At 38.7% G+C, this 17,058-nt stretch overlaps 1 protein-coding gene across 50 annotated transcripts in view; it reads left to right on the top strand.

Moving 5' to 3' along the window:
• SOX6 (SRY-box transcription factor 6) overlaps positions 1-17,058 on the top strand; it is a 581,952-nt gene that overhangs the window by 535,867 nt on the left and 29,027 nt on the right. For all 50 annotated transcript variants that reach the window (XM_072725559.1, XM_072725550.1, XM_072725530.1 and 47 more), the window contains one exon: positions 144-252. In XM_072725559.1, coding sequence (XP_072581660.1) covers positions 144-252 — 109 coding nt within the window. The remainder of the gene's footprint in view (positions 1-143; positions 253-17,058) is intronic.

The raw sequence follows: 17,058 nt of genomic DNA on the forward strand, positions 1-17,058 counted from the left end.
TGAAAGCTTTCCGGAGCCCCCAGGTCGATCAGAAATGGGTTGTTTGTAAATCCAAGTTTTGGCCACGAAGCAGAATAGAAGCTGGAAGGGAAAAGTGGCTGCTTCAGAAGCTAGAATAAGCCTCTGATTATTCTTTCCTCTAGGAAAGAACACGCTTTGAGAACTTGGGGCCCCAGTTAACAGGAAAGTCAAGTGAAGATGGAAAGCTGGGCCCAGGTGTCATCGATCTAACTCGGCCAGAAGATGCAGAGGGTGAGTGGCTTTTCCGTAGCTCTTTTCTGCTGCTCTGGGCATTTGTGACGATGCAACTGAGTTAGCTCTAGGGCCTTCTACAATCTTTCCTGGGAGTACCGGCTGGATTTTTTTTTTTTTGGCAAAGCAGAGGAAATGTTAGCCTCCATTACATATTATAGCTGAGGATGTTGAGATGTAGCTAGAGCCCACATTACTGAACATGTAGCCATTCGAGGACTTCAAGCTGCTGTTTTCAAGTTTTTGTATCAAGGGACCCTCTGCATTCCAGTGAGTGATGGAATTCTGTGTGTCATCCATGTCACTGACTTGGATAGTCAGCCCTTGTTTAAAAAAGGGCTAACACATAAAGGAGGATTTTTTGTTTCAACCCCAAATCAAGTGAGTCCAGGTACAGTCAAACCACTTTGGGAACTAACTGATGGTTTGCAGCAGATCTCGCATAAAATCAATGCATCCTCGGGCAGGGCCCAGCCTGTGCCCGAGCACTAAGCGTCACTAAAATCTTTTGAAAGTCTAGATGGAAAGACGAACTTCACTCTCAGTGGGTTTACCCATAGCACTATCCATGCCTGTCCACTCCTCTTCCCTTTTTGTTTGTTTGTTTTAAATGCACAAGCAGCAAATCAGCAGAAATTGCTCCCCAGAGGCTGGGTACAATTTATGAGTTAGGTCAGCACTTCGGTAGTAATGTTGCCTGGTTATTTACTGTGTCATCACAGAGTAGGGACTGGTTTTCCCGTTAGCTGTTCTTTTGGCAAAATCCCTCCCACCAGTCAGGGAAGATTAATCTGTTCTCTTCAGAGTAACACAATACTTCACCCATCTTGGGTCCCAGCTGAAGTTCTTTAGCTTAAAGAGAAGAATCTTACTATTATCCTCTTTTATTGGCAGAATTTCTTCCAGGACCTTAATCCCTTGAAAACACACGAAGACATTTGTAGCCACATCTAAACAGGGTAGGGCTTCTGGTGAAAGCCCGGGACCATCCAGGCAGTTGAGAAGTCTCTGGCTTGAATACTAAAAGATGGACGGTGTCAGACATTCGGAAGCACTTTAGAGAATTTCCAGAAGGCAGATTTTGTTTAATGCCAGTAGGAGACACAGATGTTCAATGATAGTCCCGGGGACAAGGTGTTAAATTCTGATTGGTATGTTGGAGGGGGGAGGACAGGAGAGAGGAAGAGGAGGAGGAAGAGAAGGAGGAGGAAGGGAGGGATAAAGGGGACTCAGAACCAGATTTGCATTCGCTGACTTCCATGAAGAATGTATACCAAGAGTACAGTGACCTCGACACTTAGAAGTGTGGGATTTTCCTCATGAGGACTGAGGTTCCTTGGCCTAGGAAACCAGTTGTTCAGGCCTGGCCCATCTCAATTTTGTTGCAGGATTATACCACAGGGTATCTAAACCTTTGACCGTACACAGCGAAATAACATTTTTCATCCCTTCGGAGTAATCAGTTCATTCATTTTTCCATAGACTAGGAGGTACAGAGTTCTATCACCTTACCCTTGTTCCAGAAGTTCTCTTAATCTGTCATTCTTCCTCCAGTTTCTTAATTGTATAATGGGTATACACTTGGTCAGTTACCTCTCAATAATGCTAATGATTTAGCTAATGATATTATGCACTTGATAATTAAAAAGCAGGATTGGAGTTATTAGCCATTATGAAAGGAAAAAAATGAAACACTTAACTGGAGGGAAACATATTGTATAGAAATATCTTTGAAAATCCCTTTCAGTATCCAGATCATCTGGATTCAGACCAATTTCCTGGTTACTTTGGTTTTTGTTCTTGTTGTGTGCTTGTTAGCAAACGTTTTTGAAGCACTCACCTGCCAGAGACTGTGCTAAGCTTTTTACACACATTTTCTCATGTAAACCTTATACAACTCCATAAAGAAGGTATTATTATCCGTCTTCCACTTTACAGAAGAGACTACTAAAGATGAGAGAAGCTAAGAAACTTGCCACCAGTCCCATAGGTAGTAAGGGTAGAGCTGAGAGTTGATCCCAGCAGCCAGGCTCCAGGACCCATGCTTCTGAACACTGCTATACTGGCGTGCCCAGCATACGCAGATATATACGTGGTGCCTTCACTTTTCTGAACAAACTCCTTGTGACCTTCCTCAGTATGGCCCATTTCCTCTCCCCTAAATATAGCAAGTCATGCCATACACCAGCTCTCGTGTTACTCTATCGCACACAGCAGCAATGCCTGATGAGTGTAATAGTAGAAGGGCTGTAGTGGCCCAGGAGCTTAAGGAGCGTGTGAAAACCTCCCTTCAGAAGCTTGCCCAGGGCTGCCATTGAGACCTCATGTGCTTTGGGGGACTGTGAGTTCATGAATGGAGTCAAGTTACCGGCTCTCAGATGGACAGCAGCGCGCCGCCTTTGTGAGGACTGCTGGGATGGGCAGCAGCCTTCTTCTGCTGACTTCGGGATATTTCCTGGCGTCTGTTCAAGTAAGAGCTGATTGCAAAGCCTGCTGGAGTTACAGTTCCTATTAAAGTCAGAGCAGATAGCAGGTACACATGATCCGTTCTCTACTTTGCTCCTTCACATTTGCCTACACAGGAGGAATAAGAAGGGGACTGCAGCAGCAGAATAAGTACAACTTAGAAACTCCTTCAGTCAGTTTGTGGTCTAAGCAAAACAAAGCAAAACAAAACAATACATTACCTAAGGGTCCACCAGGTGCCAGAACTAGACACTAGATAAACCAAGGGAAGCAGAACAGATTATGTTCCTGACCTCTTGGAGTTTAAAGTCTAGTGCAGGAAGACAGAAGATTAAAAGGGAAATGTATACAGACAGATGGGCAAAATCATCACTGAGAAAAGTGCTAAAAAGTTCAAGACTTGGTTGTGCCCACAGAGATTCAGAGCAAAAGCCACTTAGGTAAGCTCAGTTGGCAGGTGAGTTCTGCAGCTCAGGTCACCTCTTCTCAGTCCACACATGATCATGTCCATGTTTCCTCTGGCCTGGCATAGCCATTAAAATGTTACCCTCAGCTTTACTGAGATATAACTGGTATATAACACTAAACTTCAGGTGGACTATGTGATGGTTTGGTACACGTGTCTATTAGGAAACAATTACCACAATCAAGTTAGTTAACACATCTATCACCTTACACAATCACCTCATTTTTTATGAGAAAATTTAAGACCTACCTTCTTAGCCACTTTCAAGTATGTAATACAGTATTGTTCATTATAGTCACCATGCTGTATATTAGCCTCTCCCCAGAGCCAATCCATCTTAAAACTGGAAGTTTATACCCTTTGACCAACGTCTCTCCCTTTCCCCCTCCCCCTAGTCCCTGGAAACCACCATTCTACTCTGTTTCTGAGTTTGTCCTTTTTAGATTCCACATGTAAGTGAGACAACAGTATTATTAGTCTTTCTCTATCTGACTTGTTTCACTTCGCATTTTGTCTTCAGGGTCTATCCACATTGTTGCAAATGGCAGGATTGTCTTCTTTTTTGTGGATGAATAATATTCATCCACCAAAACTCCTTCAAGAGTTGTGTGTGTGTCTATTGTGTACATATATATATATATATATATATATACATATATATATATATTTTGTGTGATCCGTACATAGTAAGCCTTCAACTGCTTCAAAGTATAACAAGACTATATATATATATATATATATATATATATATATATATAGAGAGAGAGAGAGAGAGAGAGAGAGAGAGAGAGAGAAGGAGGGAGGGGGGAAATGCAATATATATCTTTATCTGCTCATCCATCCATGTATACTTAGGATGTTTCCATGTCTTGGCTCTTGTGAATAATGCAGAACAGCTATCTTAAGGGGCCATGCTGTCCTCTCACTTGCGCCCCATCCTCCTATGAGGCTTCTAAAGAGACTAAAGTACGTCAGCTTAAGAGATGAGGCCCTGTTCCAGCTGGGCTTCCCAGGAAAATATCTGCCAGTCGTGAAAATGCCAATATCACTTAGTAAGCAACTTGTGGACCTGCTTCATAGCTCTAAGCATGGAAGCAGCAAGGGAAAGGTCACCCAAAGAGGCAGCTGTGCATGTGTATTAAACACTCATCAAAATCAAATGACAAAACCATAAGCCAGGAAAACAGAAATTAAAAATATAAAAGGCAAATGCCTTCAAAATTTTATTTTTAAAGTCCAGCTGTTATTTGGCTTGAATATGACAAGACAGCATTTCTTGTTCACCATGATATTTATAAAACTACAAATTCATTGGTGCTGGGGGCTTAGGAAACATGTGTAAGGTCTTGTTATACTTTGAAGCAGTTGAAGGCTTACTATGTACGGATCACACAAAATGTGTTAGCTCCTATGTGGGACGTGGGAGGAAGAGAGGACTTGATTAGTGGAGCCTGTCACCATGTATTAAGAATGATGAACAGCTGTTTGACTTTTTATGGACTCTTCACATGGCACCTCTCCTCTCCTCTCCTTGTTTTCCCCCCGATGAGAGTGCTATGCTTCCCCCCAACTCTCCTGATTTCAAGGGTGCCAACTATAGTAGGAAGGGTGCTGGCCTGTTATTGGGAGGTTTGGATTAAGGCTCTTTTACTAAAGGATGGCCTTCAAGTAACTTTCAACTTATTTTTTAAAAGAGGCTTCTGGATTCCATTATCTCTAAAGTCCCTTCCAATTTGAAGATCATTGGTAAGGTCTTCTTGGAGACAGATGATCTGGGCACAATCACTTCCACTTGGGTCTTTTTTTAATTTTTCAGAGAGATAGAAGAGGAGACTCAGGATCTTTGAGAGGGTGTTTGTGTCACTTGTTGAATCCAGTTTTCGGGTCCCTTGAACTTTTCTTTTTATTGATGAGAAGCTCTCTCTGGTAGTCATTCCCAGTTGCCTTTCACGGATGGGCCCTTCCTTTCTCCATCCTCTTCTCTTCTCCCAGCAATAACAGCTGTGGCTTGCTTTCTTTTTCATATTCTTCCTGAGCCATTTCTTCTCTCTCTCATACCTGGGATCTCTAAAGAGATACTTACTTTTTTTCCATTTTGCGGAAGATCTGGAGTAAGAAAACATTTTCCCTACACCTCTTTAAATTCCCAAATTCGATTACTGTGTCCCAGCCTTAGAGGGAGGCTGCACCTTATTTTGATGTGGGGAATAGTAGACAATGAGCTCCGAAAGCGATGAGCTCTGAAAGTGATTATCATTGGCCAGACTTCTGGACGTTGGATTGAAACTGTGGTGATGTGTTTGCTGTCTGTCCTCCACGTATTAAAAACTTGCATTGATTTGAGTGGAAATGGATACGTGCACCAAGAACAGTCCTTTTTCGAACTGTTGCTTTCACATTCCCCAATTTGCTTAGAAGAGTTTTATAGATTTGTACTGAACTGTGAATTGGATCCCAGCCAACATGGCCTTAACCCTTCTAAAAGCTTTATTTATTTATTTATTTTTTTGGTGAACTTCTGATTGCTTCTGTGTTTTATACCTCAGGTTAGCTCTCTTATTGTCAACCTAAGGCTCTCTGGCTGTAGACAAATAACAGACCACGACTTTTCCTTTTTTTTCCCCTATCCTAAAAAATGTACCACTAAATATTATTATTACTAGTAATACTAATATTATTTTCTCTTAAAAATTCTGTTTAACCTTTGACTCACACTGAGAAATCTCTGAAGCTTTTCTCATTCCCTTTGCCCTCTTCGGATCCTTATTCCTGGTGGAAAGGGAAGACTGACTTGAAGATACGCGGCTCATTCAAGACAGCAGAGGGAAGCTGTAGTGTGATCTGATGTGGGGTTTAAAGGCTACAACTGCTTATGCTTTGGAATGTGAAAGTCATTATTAGTTCAAACCCGCCGGAATACAGTGCTGCACATTGCAACTTAGATTCTCAGAATTTAAATAAAGGAGAGACATCATCAAATTCACAGTTTCAGCTGAGAAATCCCTTCCTTTATCCCTGACAAGGGATCACCCCTCTTCTATTCAAATGCATCTAGTAACCTATTAACAGAAAACTCCCTACTTCTTAAGAAGCTCATTCCAATTCTAATTATTAATTCTTTGTTATTGATGGCCAGAATTTGTCTCTGCTTCCTTGTAATTTCTTACACAGTGGTCCTAGTCTGACTTCTGGGTTCCAAAAAATGAAACTTACGTTTCTCCATATGATACCCCTTCAGATATTTGCTCAAGGACTAGGGGACTTAAATTCTAGTTGCTCCATCCTTGGCAGGTCACTTTCTTTCCCTGAATTTTCTCATCTGTCGGTAAAGAAGTTGGTTTAAGTGATTTCTAATTGACAGATTTTTAACTGCCTTATTATACTGTCATATAATCGAGATCATTCACCTTTAAGTCAACTAAGAATGTAACAAGTATCAATTAAGGACTACACCATCTTTTAAAGAAATGAAATTATTCTAGAAATATACTATCTCTATTATGAGATGTCTTTGCCCCAGAAGGAATCCAAGTACTAGAGTATATATCAGGCATAAAAGATGGGAAATTGTACATATTAAAAGAAAAGACTGAGGTAAATCAGAAGGGAGCACTAACCAGAGCTGTGCGGTGGGCTTGTGAGTCTGACTTTCCATACCTGCCTAAAACAGTGTTTCCAGGAATCTTAGAGAAATGAATAGGCAAAGCAGTTTCTATGGAACCAGCAGGCTGGGCTCCGAAGCCAGGATCAGTAACCAGGGAGACCCAAGACCTGGTGAAGACTGAATAACAGCCCCAGGCTGAGAGATAAGCAGAGTTCACAAAGCCCTTGGCTCCCGGACTAACTCTGTTGTATGAGTATCACAAAAATGTATTTTACTGTGGATATAAACAGTTTTAGAGGATCCTGTGCACCAGTTTATATCAGCACTATATATAAAGTGCCGCTCTCTTAAACAAGCAAATAAAGTTCTCTTAAAGAAATATATTTGCTGTGTCTTAAAAGCTCCCAAATAACTTTTAATGTTGGTGGAAAACAATTTCCATTGAACTCTCCAAGTGATGGATAGCCCTGATGGGGCAAGAGAGTGAAATGTCAAGATTCTTGTATAACTCCATCTCCTAATACTTCATAAAGGGAGCTCAACCTGCTTCTCAGAGCTGCTAAAGCTAGAAATCCTGAAGAGCTAGCCTCCCTTTACTAAGGACCCTAGCCCTGGCCTAGAGCTGGTTTCTCATTGGGCTGGCGTCTTCTCTAACGAAGTGTTGATGACGGTGCATATAACCACCATACATATACACACACCCACACACACACCCCCACAGACCCCTATCTAGTTTTCTAACTATCATCTACCCTAGGGAAAAAATGCTTGTCTCTGCTATTACTGAATCACACAGAAGTACTTCCCCAACTTGTCTGAGAAACTGGGCCACAAAAGATAAACAACATCTACCATGAAAATTAGATCCAAGATAAGAGCAGCTAGCTTATGTTCCCAGTGGGACTACAAAATCAGTCCATGCTTCCTCAGTACTATGTATGTCTGCTTCACATACACCAACACGTTAGAATAAATCCTGCCTCATAGAGGTCTAGCTGCCATGTTTGGACTGACTGTGTGGCTCTTGGGATATGTTCTGGTTACCTGTCCCAGAATCATCCTCTCTTGGCAGCAAGAGCCTTTTGACTTGCTGTCTGTAGGCTATTAAATTCAGCCCAACCTTAGGCTGGTGGGATTTAAAGAGCATCAGGCTAATTTGGAGTGATTTTTAAATTCTTTCTGCTTAAGGTCAAGGTTGGATTTGAGACCAACCTTCCCCCCAACCACCAACTGGTCCTTTCCTCTTTCTCAAGTTCTGATAACTGTGCTTCTAACTTATTTCAAAAAGTTAATAACCACCCAGCTCTTTTTCTTTCTTGTTACCAACTTATCTTTTTTTAAACTAACATAATTTTATTTTTGCATATCTCCTTTTACTTTCATTGTCTCATTTTACTTCACTTGTCTAAGACTGTTTGCTTGTGCCCACTACCTACCATTTCATACCCTTGAGTGGTGGTTCTTTGTAGACTGAACTGCTGGTGCTGATAGCCAAACCTTTCCAATCAGGGTCTGTCCATACTTCAGGGGCCTCCAATCTTCAGTTTTACTCACATGTTCAAGTTAAAATTTACTGATTATCTCTTATGTCAGACTCACAAGCCCACTGCACAGTACATATGGTCATGGAGGGAAGAGTCTTTTTTTTTTTTTTTTTTTTTTTTTAAGATGGGCTGCCCTATGTGCTCCAAGAGCTAGTAATGTGGTTGGGATTATAATATTAGTAACACTTGGAAAGCAAAGCAACCCAAGAGGTTACATGTTCAAGTACGTCATTAGAGAAACAAACAAAAAGTTTAGAAGAGGAACCTGTGGCACCTTGTGGACAGCAATGACTGTGGCAGGCTCTATTTCTGTGATAGAAGTAGAGCTGGAGATAAGCTCAGGTTAATGAGCAAAGACAAGGGGAAGAACTTGAAGTGTAGGGAATAACCCAAGCAGACCCAGTAAAGCACAGTCATTCATAAGGAAGTTCTAGAAGGGAAGAATCATCTTTCTCACCCTTGTGTTTCCCATCAAGCCCAGTAAAAGCCTCGCCTATTGTTTGTACTCAGTAAATATTTGTGGAATTGAACATGTTATAGAAATTCCTGGGCTCCATATTGTGGATGGCCTTGAATGCCACGCTCAAGAATTTAGACTTTGCCACCAAACAAACAGGCATTAATTTCTAATCATTCAAGATTGGCTTAGATTACAGAGGTTAAAAATAATGCAAAACCAGCAGTTAGTTTAGTGTGGGAGATCTCTGGTTCGTCTCTTTATTCCTCTGTTCTCTTTAATAGCCTTTCAGAGGGAATATTCAATGGGGATCTTTTCATATAACATCCTCAGAGAGCTGAGTAGGTGTTAGGAGGGTTTTCATCCAAGTCATATTAAAACTACTTCTTTTCTTCCTGGGTATATTACTCATTTTTTTAAAAAAAGTGTGATTTCACTTTTTCCACTGTGATTGATGGACATCTTACAGATCTGTTGTCCTTTTGCCTCTCACTAGTGGCCAGAGGTTTTTTTCAATTGTCTTTGTTCAGTGAATACTTAACCCCTAGATGTGATGCCCCATGTTAGGTCTTGGTACCAGAGGGGAGTATGTAAGAATGCATCCACATTTGCATCATACTGCAGACTCTTACATTTAGGAGGAGGCTGTAAAAAGTAACTCTGAACTAAAACTTAATATCCCAAGTCTCAGCCCTGGAGAGGAGAATTTCATAAGCAATATATTCAACCATTTTAAATTTACACTAAAAATACAAATTGCGGCTTACTGGTTTACTTTCATGGTAGAGAAATCACCTCATGCTGCTTGAATATAAGCTCACTTTTCACTGAGAAGGCTGGTCCCACATGAGGACAAAATGGAAAAGGAGAATGGGCATTCTACGTTGCAAATTTAACAGAACTATTAGTAAAGGAGAAAGAAAAACAACTGTCAAATGTCCCTGAAACTGCCTTGCCCTTCATTTATTACCATCAGTCAATAATCCTAATCCTTTGTCATTCCAAATGAGTCCTTTATAAAAAGCTGATCCATAAATTCACATGACAGTGATCCCTTCCCTTTTTTTCTGGTCAGGACTCAGCAGCATCATCTGGTTACAGTTTCCACATGTGGGAACTGGGGGATATGAGATGGTTTTTGGGGGTTGCGTCCTATGCATATTCCAAAACATTTTAGTTCTTTATCATAGAGACCATTTTGAATATTTTTAGCTTTGGGCCAGAAAAGAAGTTCTATTAAGTAGTAAATTGCACTCTACAGCTGACTTGGTTCTTTTTATAACTACTCTGGAGAACAGGACTGTGAGGTACAGGAAATATCACCAAGTATGGGGAAAGATTAGAAATGGAATAGTTATGAGTGAAACACCGGCTGTATCCTAGGTACTGGAGTGGACATTCTGCTACTTGTCTGGCCATTACTACTGCTACTATTTCTAACGGCAACTACTGTTTAGTGAGTGGTTCCTGGGTTCTAGTAGATGAGCTAAAAAATTTACATTCCTGTTTAATCTTCACAAGGATCCTTCCAAGCATAAATGATTAGCTCTCTTTTATCAGATGGGGTTACCATTTAGAGAAAGGAAATAATTTTCCAAGTTAGGAAAGGTAAAATGTACAGTTTAAACCCAGAACTAACTACGCAGCATCTTAGCCACACCAACTCCCATTTTTCTCCAAGATGAGCTGAGTTGGTTGTGTTTGTTGGAATAGCGTTTTTCTGTTGGTTTTCATTAAAAAGCAGGAAAAAGAAATGAGAAATAGAAACTTGAACATTTTTTTTCAGTCTTTCACACTTTACAATTATTAGGTACCTTTCAAATACTTTCACCAGATTCTCGGGGTAAAGAAATTTTGGTGGATCATGGAAATGAGTTGGTTGCCCCAAAATCCTTCTACATTATTTTCATACCTTAACCTAATAAAAAAAAAATTAGTTTCTACTGTGCCCATGATCTGCATTTCTTATTCTAGTAAAAGGCAAATTCCCTAAAACAAATGGAGAAGAGAAACCAATTAAATGACTTTTACTGAGTTTTAAAAGGAAGTCCAGATATGATTGAAATAATTCAACTGACTATTTTAGAAATTAATTCTAATGGCAAGTGTGGAACTTAGGGGTTAGTTACATCTGAGTTCCTTGTGATTTTGCCCCTTACTAACTGTGAGACTTGGGCAATTTCATCTCTCTAAACCTCAGTTTCCTCGTATGGAATAAGGAATGTGAATTAGGCGATCTTTGATATCCCTCTCATGTTCAAATTCTCTTATTCTGTGAGCACGTTTTATGTATTTTGTAGTGACTCTGCTATCCAGTGAAGCTCTATCATATGCCTCTTCAAATGCTTCAGTTGTATATATTTACACATGCCCTACAACCTCAGAATAGCTTCCAGATTTAATATTTCCAAAAAGCTCAGACTTGCCCTACCATCCTTTCAAGATTTCCCAGGAAATGGGGAAGCTGGGATTTCAGAATCATATGGTGTGGCAAGTCAATAAAAGAAGTCAGATTAGAACCAATGATCTCAGTCCCAGACAATGATGCATATATTTTCCCATCAAAGCCTTATTATTTTACAGAGGGTTCAAGTAAGCAAGGTATTTAATAGGAGATAATAAAATGGGATTTATACAAAATCTAATTTCAGAAATTCTCAGATTCTTTTTTTTTTTTTTTTAAAGATTTTGTTTATTTATTCATGAAAGACAGAGAGAGAGAGAGAGAGAGAGAGAGGCAGAGACACAGGCAGAGGGAGAAGCAGGCTCCAGGCAGGGAGCCTGATGTGGGACTCAATCCTGAGACCACAGATCATGCCCTGAGCCAGGGACAGGTGCTCAACTGCTGAGCCACCCAGGAGTCCCAAATTCTCAGGTTCTAAAGCAACATGTTGGTATCTGAGTCTTACCCTAAAATTTTCACTATTGAAGATGTCCACCGCTCTCTACATTTGAGTACTTACCTTATGCCCACTTGTGTAGAATACCTTGGGGATACAGTTATGAATAAGACATAGTCCTCCCTTACCCTTTTGGGTTGCACACTCTCGGGAAGAAGGTGGGCACAGGTCATAGAAAGTATTACTAAGGACTTCATCTTTTGGGATGAAGGAAATGCTTAGGGAACCATTGAAGACTTTTAAATACAGGAGTAATCTGGTCAGAATTGCATTGGTGATGGATCACTGTGGATGGAATTAGGAAAGGTATTAAGTGGAGACTGGGGACTCAAAGCTGAAAGTAAACATATCAGTGAGAAGGCTAGTGTTATAATGGTCCAGCAGAGACAGTGAGGCCAAGGCAATCGATGAGTGACAAGGATGGAAACAAGAGGATGGATTTAGTAGTATCCTTGTTAACTAATTCTGAAATCCACTTCATCTTGGTTTGTGCTCCTTAATTTCATGTCGAGTCTATGGTAGTGTATTGAGTTGGATAAAGCCAGAAACTGCTGAGCAACATGAATTATTTAATCTACCACCTTTTCCCAGCCTCTGTATTCTCCAAGGGAACCTACTTGAATATGAGCCTGATTCTTCTGAAAACTTAGGAAGCCAGAACCTATTATTGTCTTACTTCATCTACAGTGGTCTCTGCTTCAAACTTAAATGATATCTTTTTGCTTGGGCTCAACAGCTTGTAAACTTTCCTCGGTGCATACAAATAGCAAATAGATAATAAGTAGGATATTTGATGTTCTCTGCTACTTTCAGGTCATTAAAATAAAGGATCACCTAAGTTATTCCCAGTTGCCCTTGGATCCTATAATTGAAACAAGACGAAGGTCTCTGTTTAGCTATCTGTGTAAAGCAAATATAACTTGAGAATTAAAAAAAAAAAAAGTAAACATAGGCACCAAAACTGAAAGCAAGAGACTCTTGAAAATACAGACTGGTATATCACTGGTTAGAATTTCCTTCATTTTGCAAAGCCACGAGCCACATGCATCAGCTCACCACAAAGTCATTAAGCCTTTTTAAGCTCAGATGAAAAACATTAACAAATACCACAAAAGGCTTTAGTATAGCCCCTTTGTTCATTCACATATGGCACTTTATAACTCCTGCGCCACTCTGGTCGTGTGTTTGTTTAAGCTGCCTCCATCAGGCTGGTCCTGAAAGAACAAAAGACATCTTGAGCAATCCTAAGCAGGAAATGGGCTAATCTAAACATGGTTTGTGACACTTTAAGTAGAATAGAAAGGGGAGGGATTGATTAGTCATTAATGTCCAATTGGCTCCATATGGATGTTGCAATAATAAAGCCTTTTTTCAGAGCAGTAGCAGAGTTATTGAATTAGAGGTTTATGTTTCCTCAGAGCTGACCTTAGGGAATTCCCTTTTGGTTCTTCTTGTTGATCTTTTAAAGAGAATGGAGTTTCCAACAGGAAAAAAATAGAAGCCTTACCCACGATAACACTTGCTCATAATCCGGCAACTAAGGAATGCATTAATTTAGCATCGTTTTAATTCCTGCTGTAATTTCAGTCCTCCATGCTTTCTTTGCATGTTCTTGCTTCTTTGGTGGGGCAGTATTTCAGAGACCAATTAGACAGTGGCATGAACTTCATAACTGGTAATGGGCTCCTCTACTGTGCTTAGCTGTGGCAGAGAAATGGCATCCTCACAGGGGAAGAGTAATGTTCCAGCCAAGGAATGGTGAGCTTTGAAATTCAGTTATTTCAGATCATGGAATAGTAATCGGGATAGCTTTGGTGTAGGGCAAATGGACCAAATGGCAAGTCTGAAGACCTAGGTTCTAGATCTGGCTCTGCTCCTAACAGCATACCGGCATCTGGTTATTCCAGAGGAAGCTAATGCAACCTCTCTGAGCCTTGGTCTTTGTCATCTCTAAAGTGGGGCGAAAACATCTATCCCTCTACCAATTTCAAAGGATTGGAAAGAGGATTCAGACAATGTATTTCCTGAAAGCCCTTTGTAAATATTATTGTATATAAAAGTACTTGGCACACATGGTATGTCTGTCCTGGAAATTGACCTCCAGGCTAGTCTAGTCTAGTGAAATGATTGTTTCCAAAATGCCCAATGGAGTTTTTTATTTATGTGTATACAATATCGATCTATCTATCTATCTATCTATCTATCTATCTATCTAGATTATTCAGTGAATTTCTTGCTATAAAGTTCTATAGTCAAAGTAGGTAAGATATTTGTTTTTAGTGTGATTAAAGAACTTTAATATGAAAACAGAGAAATGAAAATTTGCCTGTGTCCTTCCCCTACATTGGACAAATGAAGAATCAACACCTTAAAGTACCACAGGCAGTTCACCTTTGGTTCCTCACCACTGGTTCCTATTCTTACACCAGCTGTGAGCTCAGAAGATGTATCCATATTTTGCATTTGCCTTCTTTAAATCATGGCAACCATGAATAGGTAATTTTTTGCTAACCTCCCTAGTTAATCTTATATAAAAGACATAGAGGGCAAACCATAGCCTTCACCCCTGTATCCCTTTTCAGAAGATGAACACATCACTTTCCTAATGGTTAAGACTCTTGCTCAGCCATAGAATGAATGTCTTTTCCTGTCAAGTAAACGAAAAGGACAGTCCAATTATTATTTTCTTAAGATTTTATGCATTTATTCATGAGAAACACACAGAGAGAAGCAGAGACATAGGCAGAGGGAGAAGCAGGCTCCATGCAGGAGCCGGATGTGAGACTCAGTCCCAGGACCTGGGATCATGACCTGAGCCAAAGGCAGATGCTCAACCACTGAGCCACCCAGGCACCCAAGAATAGTCTAATTATTTTCTGTTTTGTTGTTTTCGTAAGAAGAAATCAAATGTGAATTCTAAGCAGCCTTTTTATAATGAAAGTCGGTTCCCTTTCTGGCATAAGCAGGAATGTAAAGTTTGTAGAACTTTCAAAATCGTAGACAGACAGCTGTCAGCCATTCCTACAGCACAGTGAATTAGACTTCTACAATAGTAAGATAGATTTGGTGGGATGAACATGGTGAAATTAATACCTTCCATCTTTCCTAGTTTTTCAAGTCCCTTTGTAAAATGCCTTCATCTTCTACATTTTTGTTTCTGATGTATTTGTTATCATTATTTCCATTAACCCAAATAAGGGACTATTAACTGTATCATGTAACTCTTTCCAGAATCCCACAGGAGAAAATCAACTATTCTGTTGATAGATTGAAGTAGCCTAAAATACTGTGATTGCCAAGCAACCCAATGGTATATATTTATATCTCTTTTTATTAATAAGCCTTTTTACCCTCCTTAATATATTTCTACAATAAAAATTATTATTAATGTAAATGAGACCAACTCTTTGAGTTCACAATAGCCTAAATTTAATGCCATGCACTCAGGTCCACGGAGAAAAAAAAACTTTCAGGAAAAGATTACTTTGGTTTGATTGCTTTTCTATCTTCTTTTGATTCTTTCGTTTTTGCTTTTTTTTTTTTTAAATAAGAGTTAAAACAATTTTATTTTGAATAGTATCCCATTATATGGCTATACCACAATTTGTCCATTCTCCAGTTAGTTTCAGTTTTTGGTTATTATGAATAAAAGTGCTATGATATTCTTCTATAAATCTATTTCTGGACAAAATTTTTATTTGTTTTGAGTAAGTACCTAAGTGTGAAAATGCTGAGTTATTGGTAAGTATATGTTTTACTTTTTAAGAAACTGTTGAACTGTTTCACAAAATGGTTACACTATTTTATACTTTCACCGCCAATATTTTAGAGTTCCAGTTGCTCCATATCCTTCCCAAGGTTTAGTATTGTAAGTCATTCTAATGGGAGGGAAGTGGTATCTATTGTGATTTTAATTTGTATTTTCCTGATGACTAGTGATATGGAATACCTTTTCATGTGCTCATTGGCCATAACTATATTTTCTTTTGTAAAGTGTCATGTCTTTTGTCTATTTTAAAATTTGATTATTTTTCTGTAGAAGTTCTTCATATATTCTAGATATAAGTTCTTGTCAGATATGTGTTTAATGAATATTTCTTTCTAGTCCGTGCTTTGACATTTTTAAACAACTTTTGATGAGCAGAGTCTTAATTTGATAAAGTTCAACTTATCATTTTTCTTGTATATTTAGTGCTTTATAGGGTATATCTAAGAACCTTTGATTACTCCAAGGTCACTAAAATATTCTCCTATGTATTCATTGAGTTTTTGGTTTGGTTATGATTCATTTCAAATTAATTGTTGAGAGTACTATGTCATAAGAGGTCTAGGTTTATCTTTTTCCACATACTTATCCACTTGTTTTAGCACTATTTGTTGTAAAGACTATCATTTCCTTAGTCCTTATTTGCAATTGACCATATATGTGGGGTTTAATTCTGTACTCTTGAATTCTATGCTAGTGGTCTGTTTGTCTATGTTTGTCCCAATACCATGCTGTTTTTTTTTACTCTGGTTTTTTACAGATGTCATATCTTGAAATCAAATACTTTGAATCCTCCAACGTTTTTAAGTTTGTTTTGGCTGTTCTTACTGCTTTATGTTTTATAAAAATTTTAAAATCAACTTGCCAATTCCTAAAACAAAATTGTCTTTTGGAGATTTTTTAATTGGGATTGGGTGGAATATATAGATAAATTTGGAAAGAATTAACATTTTAATAATATGGACTCTTCTGATCTGTAAACATGGTATATTCCTCTATTCCCTTAGGTCCTCTTTAATTTAACTGACAAATGTATTGTTTTTATGCAAAGGTCTTGCACATTTTTTTGGTTTAATTTATTCCCAAGTATTTTTATTTTCTGATGCTATTATGAATGTAAACTTAAAAAAATATTTTCTAATGTTTGCTGCTAATATATAGGAATACAATTGATTTCTATATTTTTATATTTTATATTGCAATATTGCTAAATTCACTTACTAGTTTTAATAATTATTTTGCATATTCCTTAGGATTTTCATTAAAAAACAATTACATTATCTACGAATACAAATAGCATTATTTATTCTTTTCTAATTAGCATATGTTTTATTTCTTTACTGCAGGAGAGTGTTGATAAGCAATGGTGAGAGTAAACATCCCTTGCCTTATTCTTCATTTTTAGGAAAGTAGTAGTTCAGTAATACTTATGATATCCTACAGGTTTTTCTTAAATGCTTTTTATCAGACTGAGGAAGTTCTCTTCTATTACCAATTTCCTGGGATTTTTTAACATGAGTGTGTATTGAATTTTTAAAACCATTGTCTGACTCTATAGTGATGATCATGTTTTTTTCCTTTGTTTTGTTATATGGTGATTACC

This window comes from Vulpes vulpes, chromosome 11 (genome assembly GCF_048418805.1).
Source record: "Vulpes vulpes isolate BD-2025 chromosome 11, VulVul3, whole genome shotgun sequence".
In the NCBI taxonomy this organism is placed as follows: Eukaryota; Metazoa; Chordata; class Mammalia; order Carnivora; family Canidae; genus Vulpes; species Vulpes vulpes.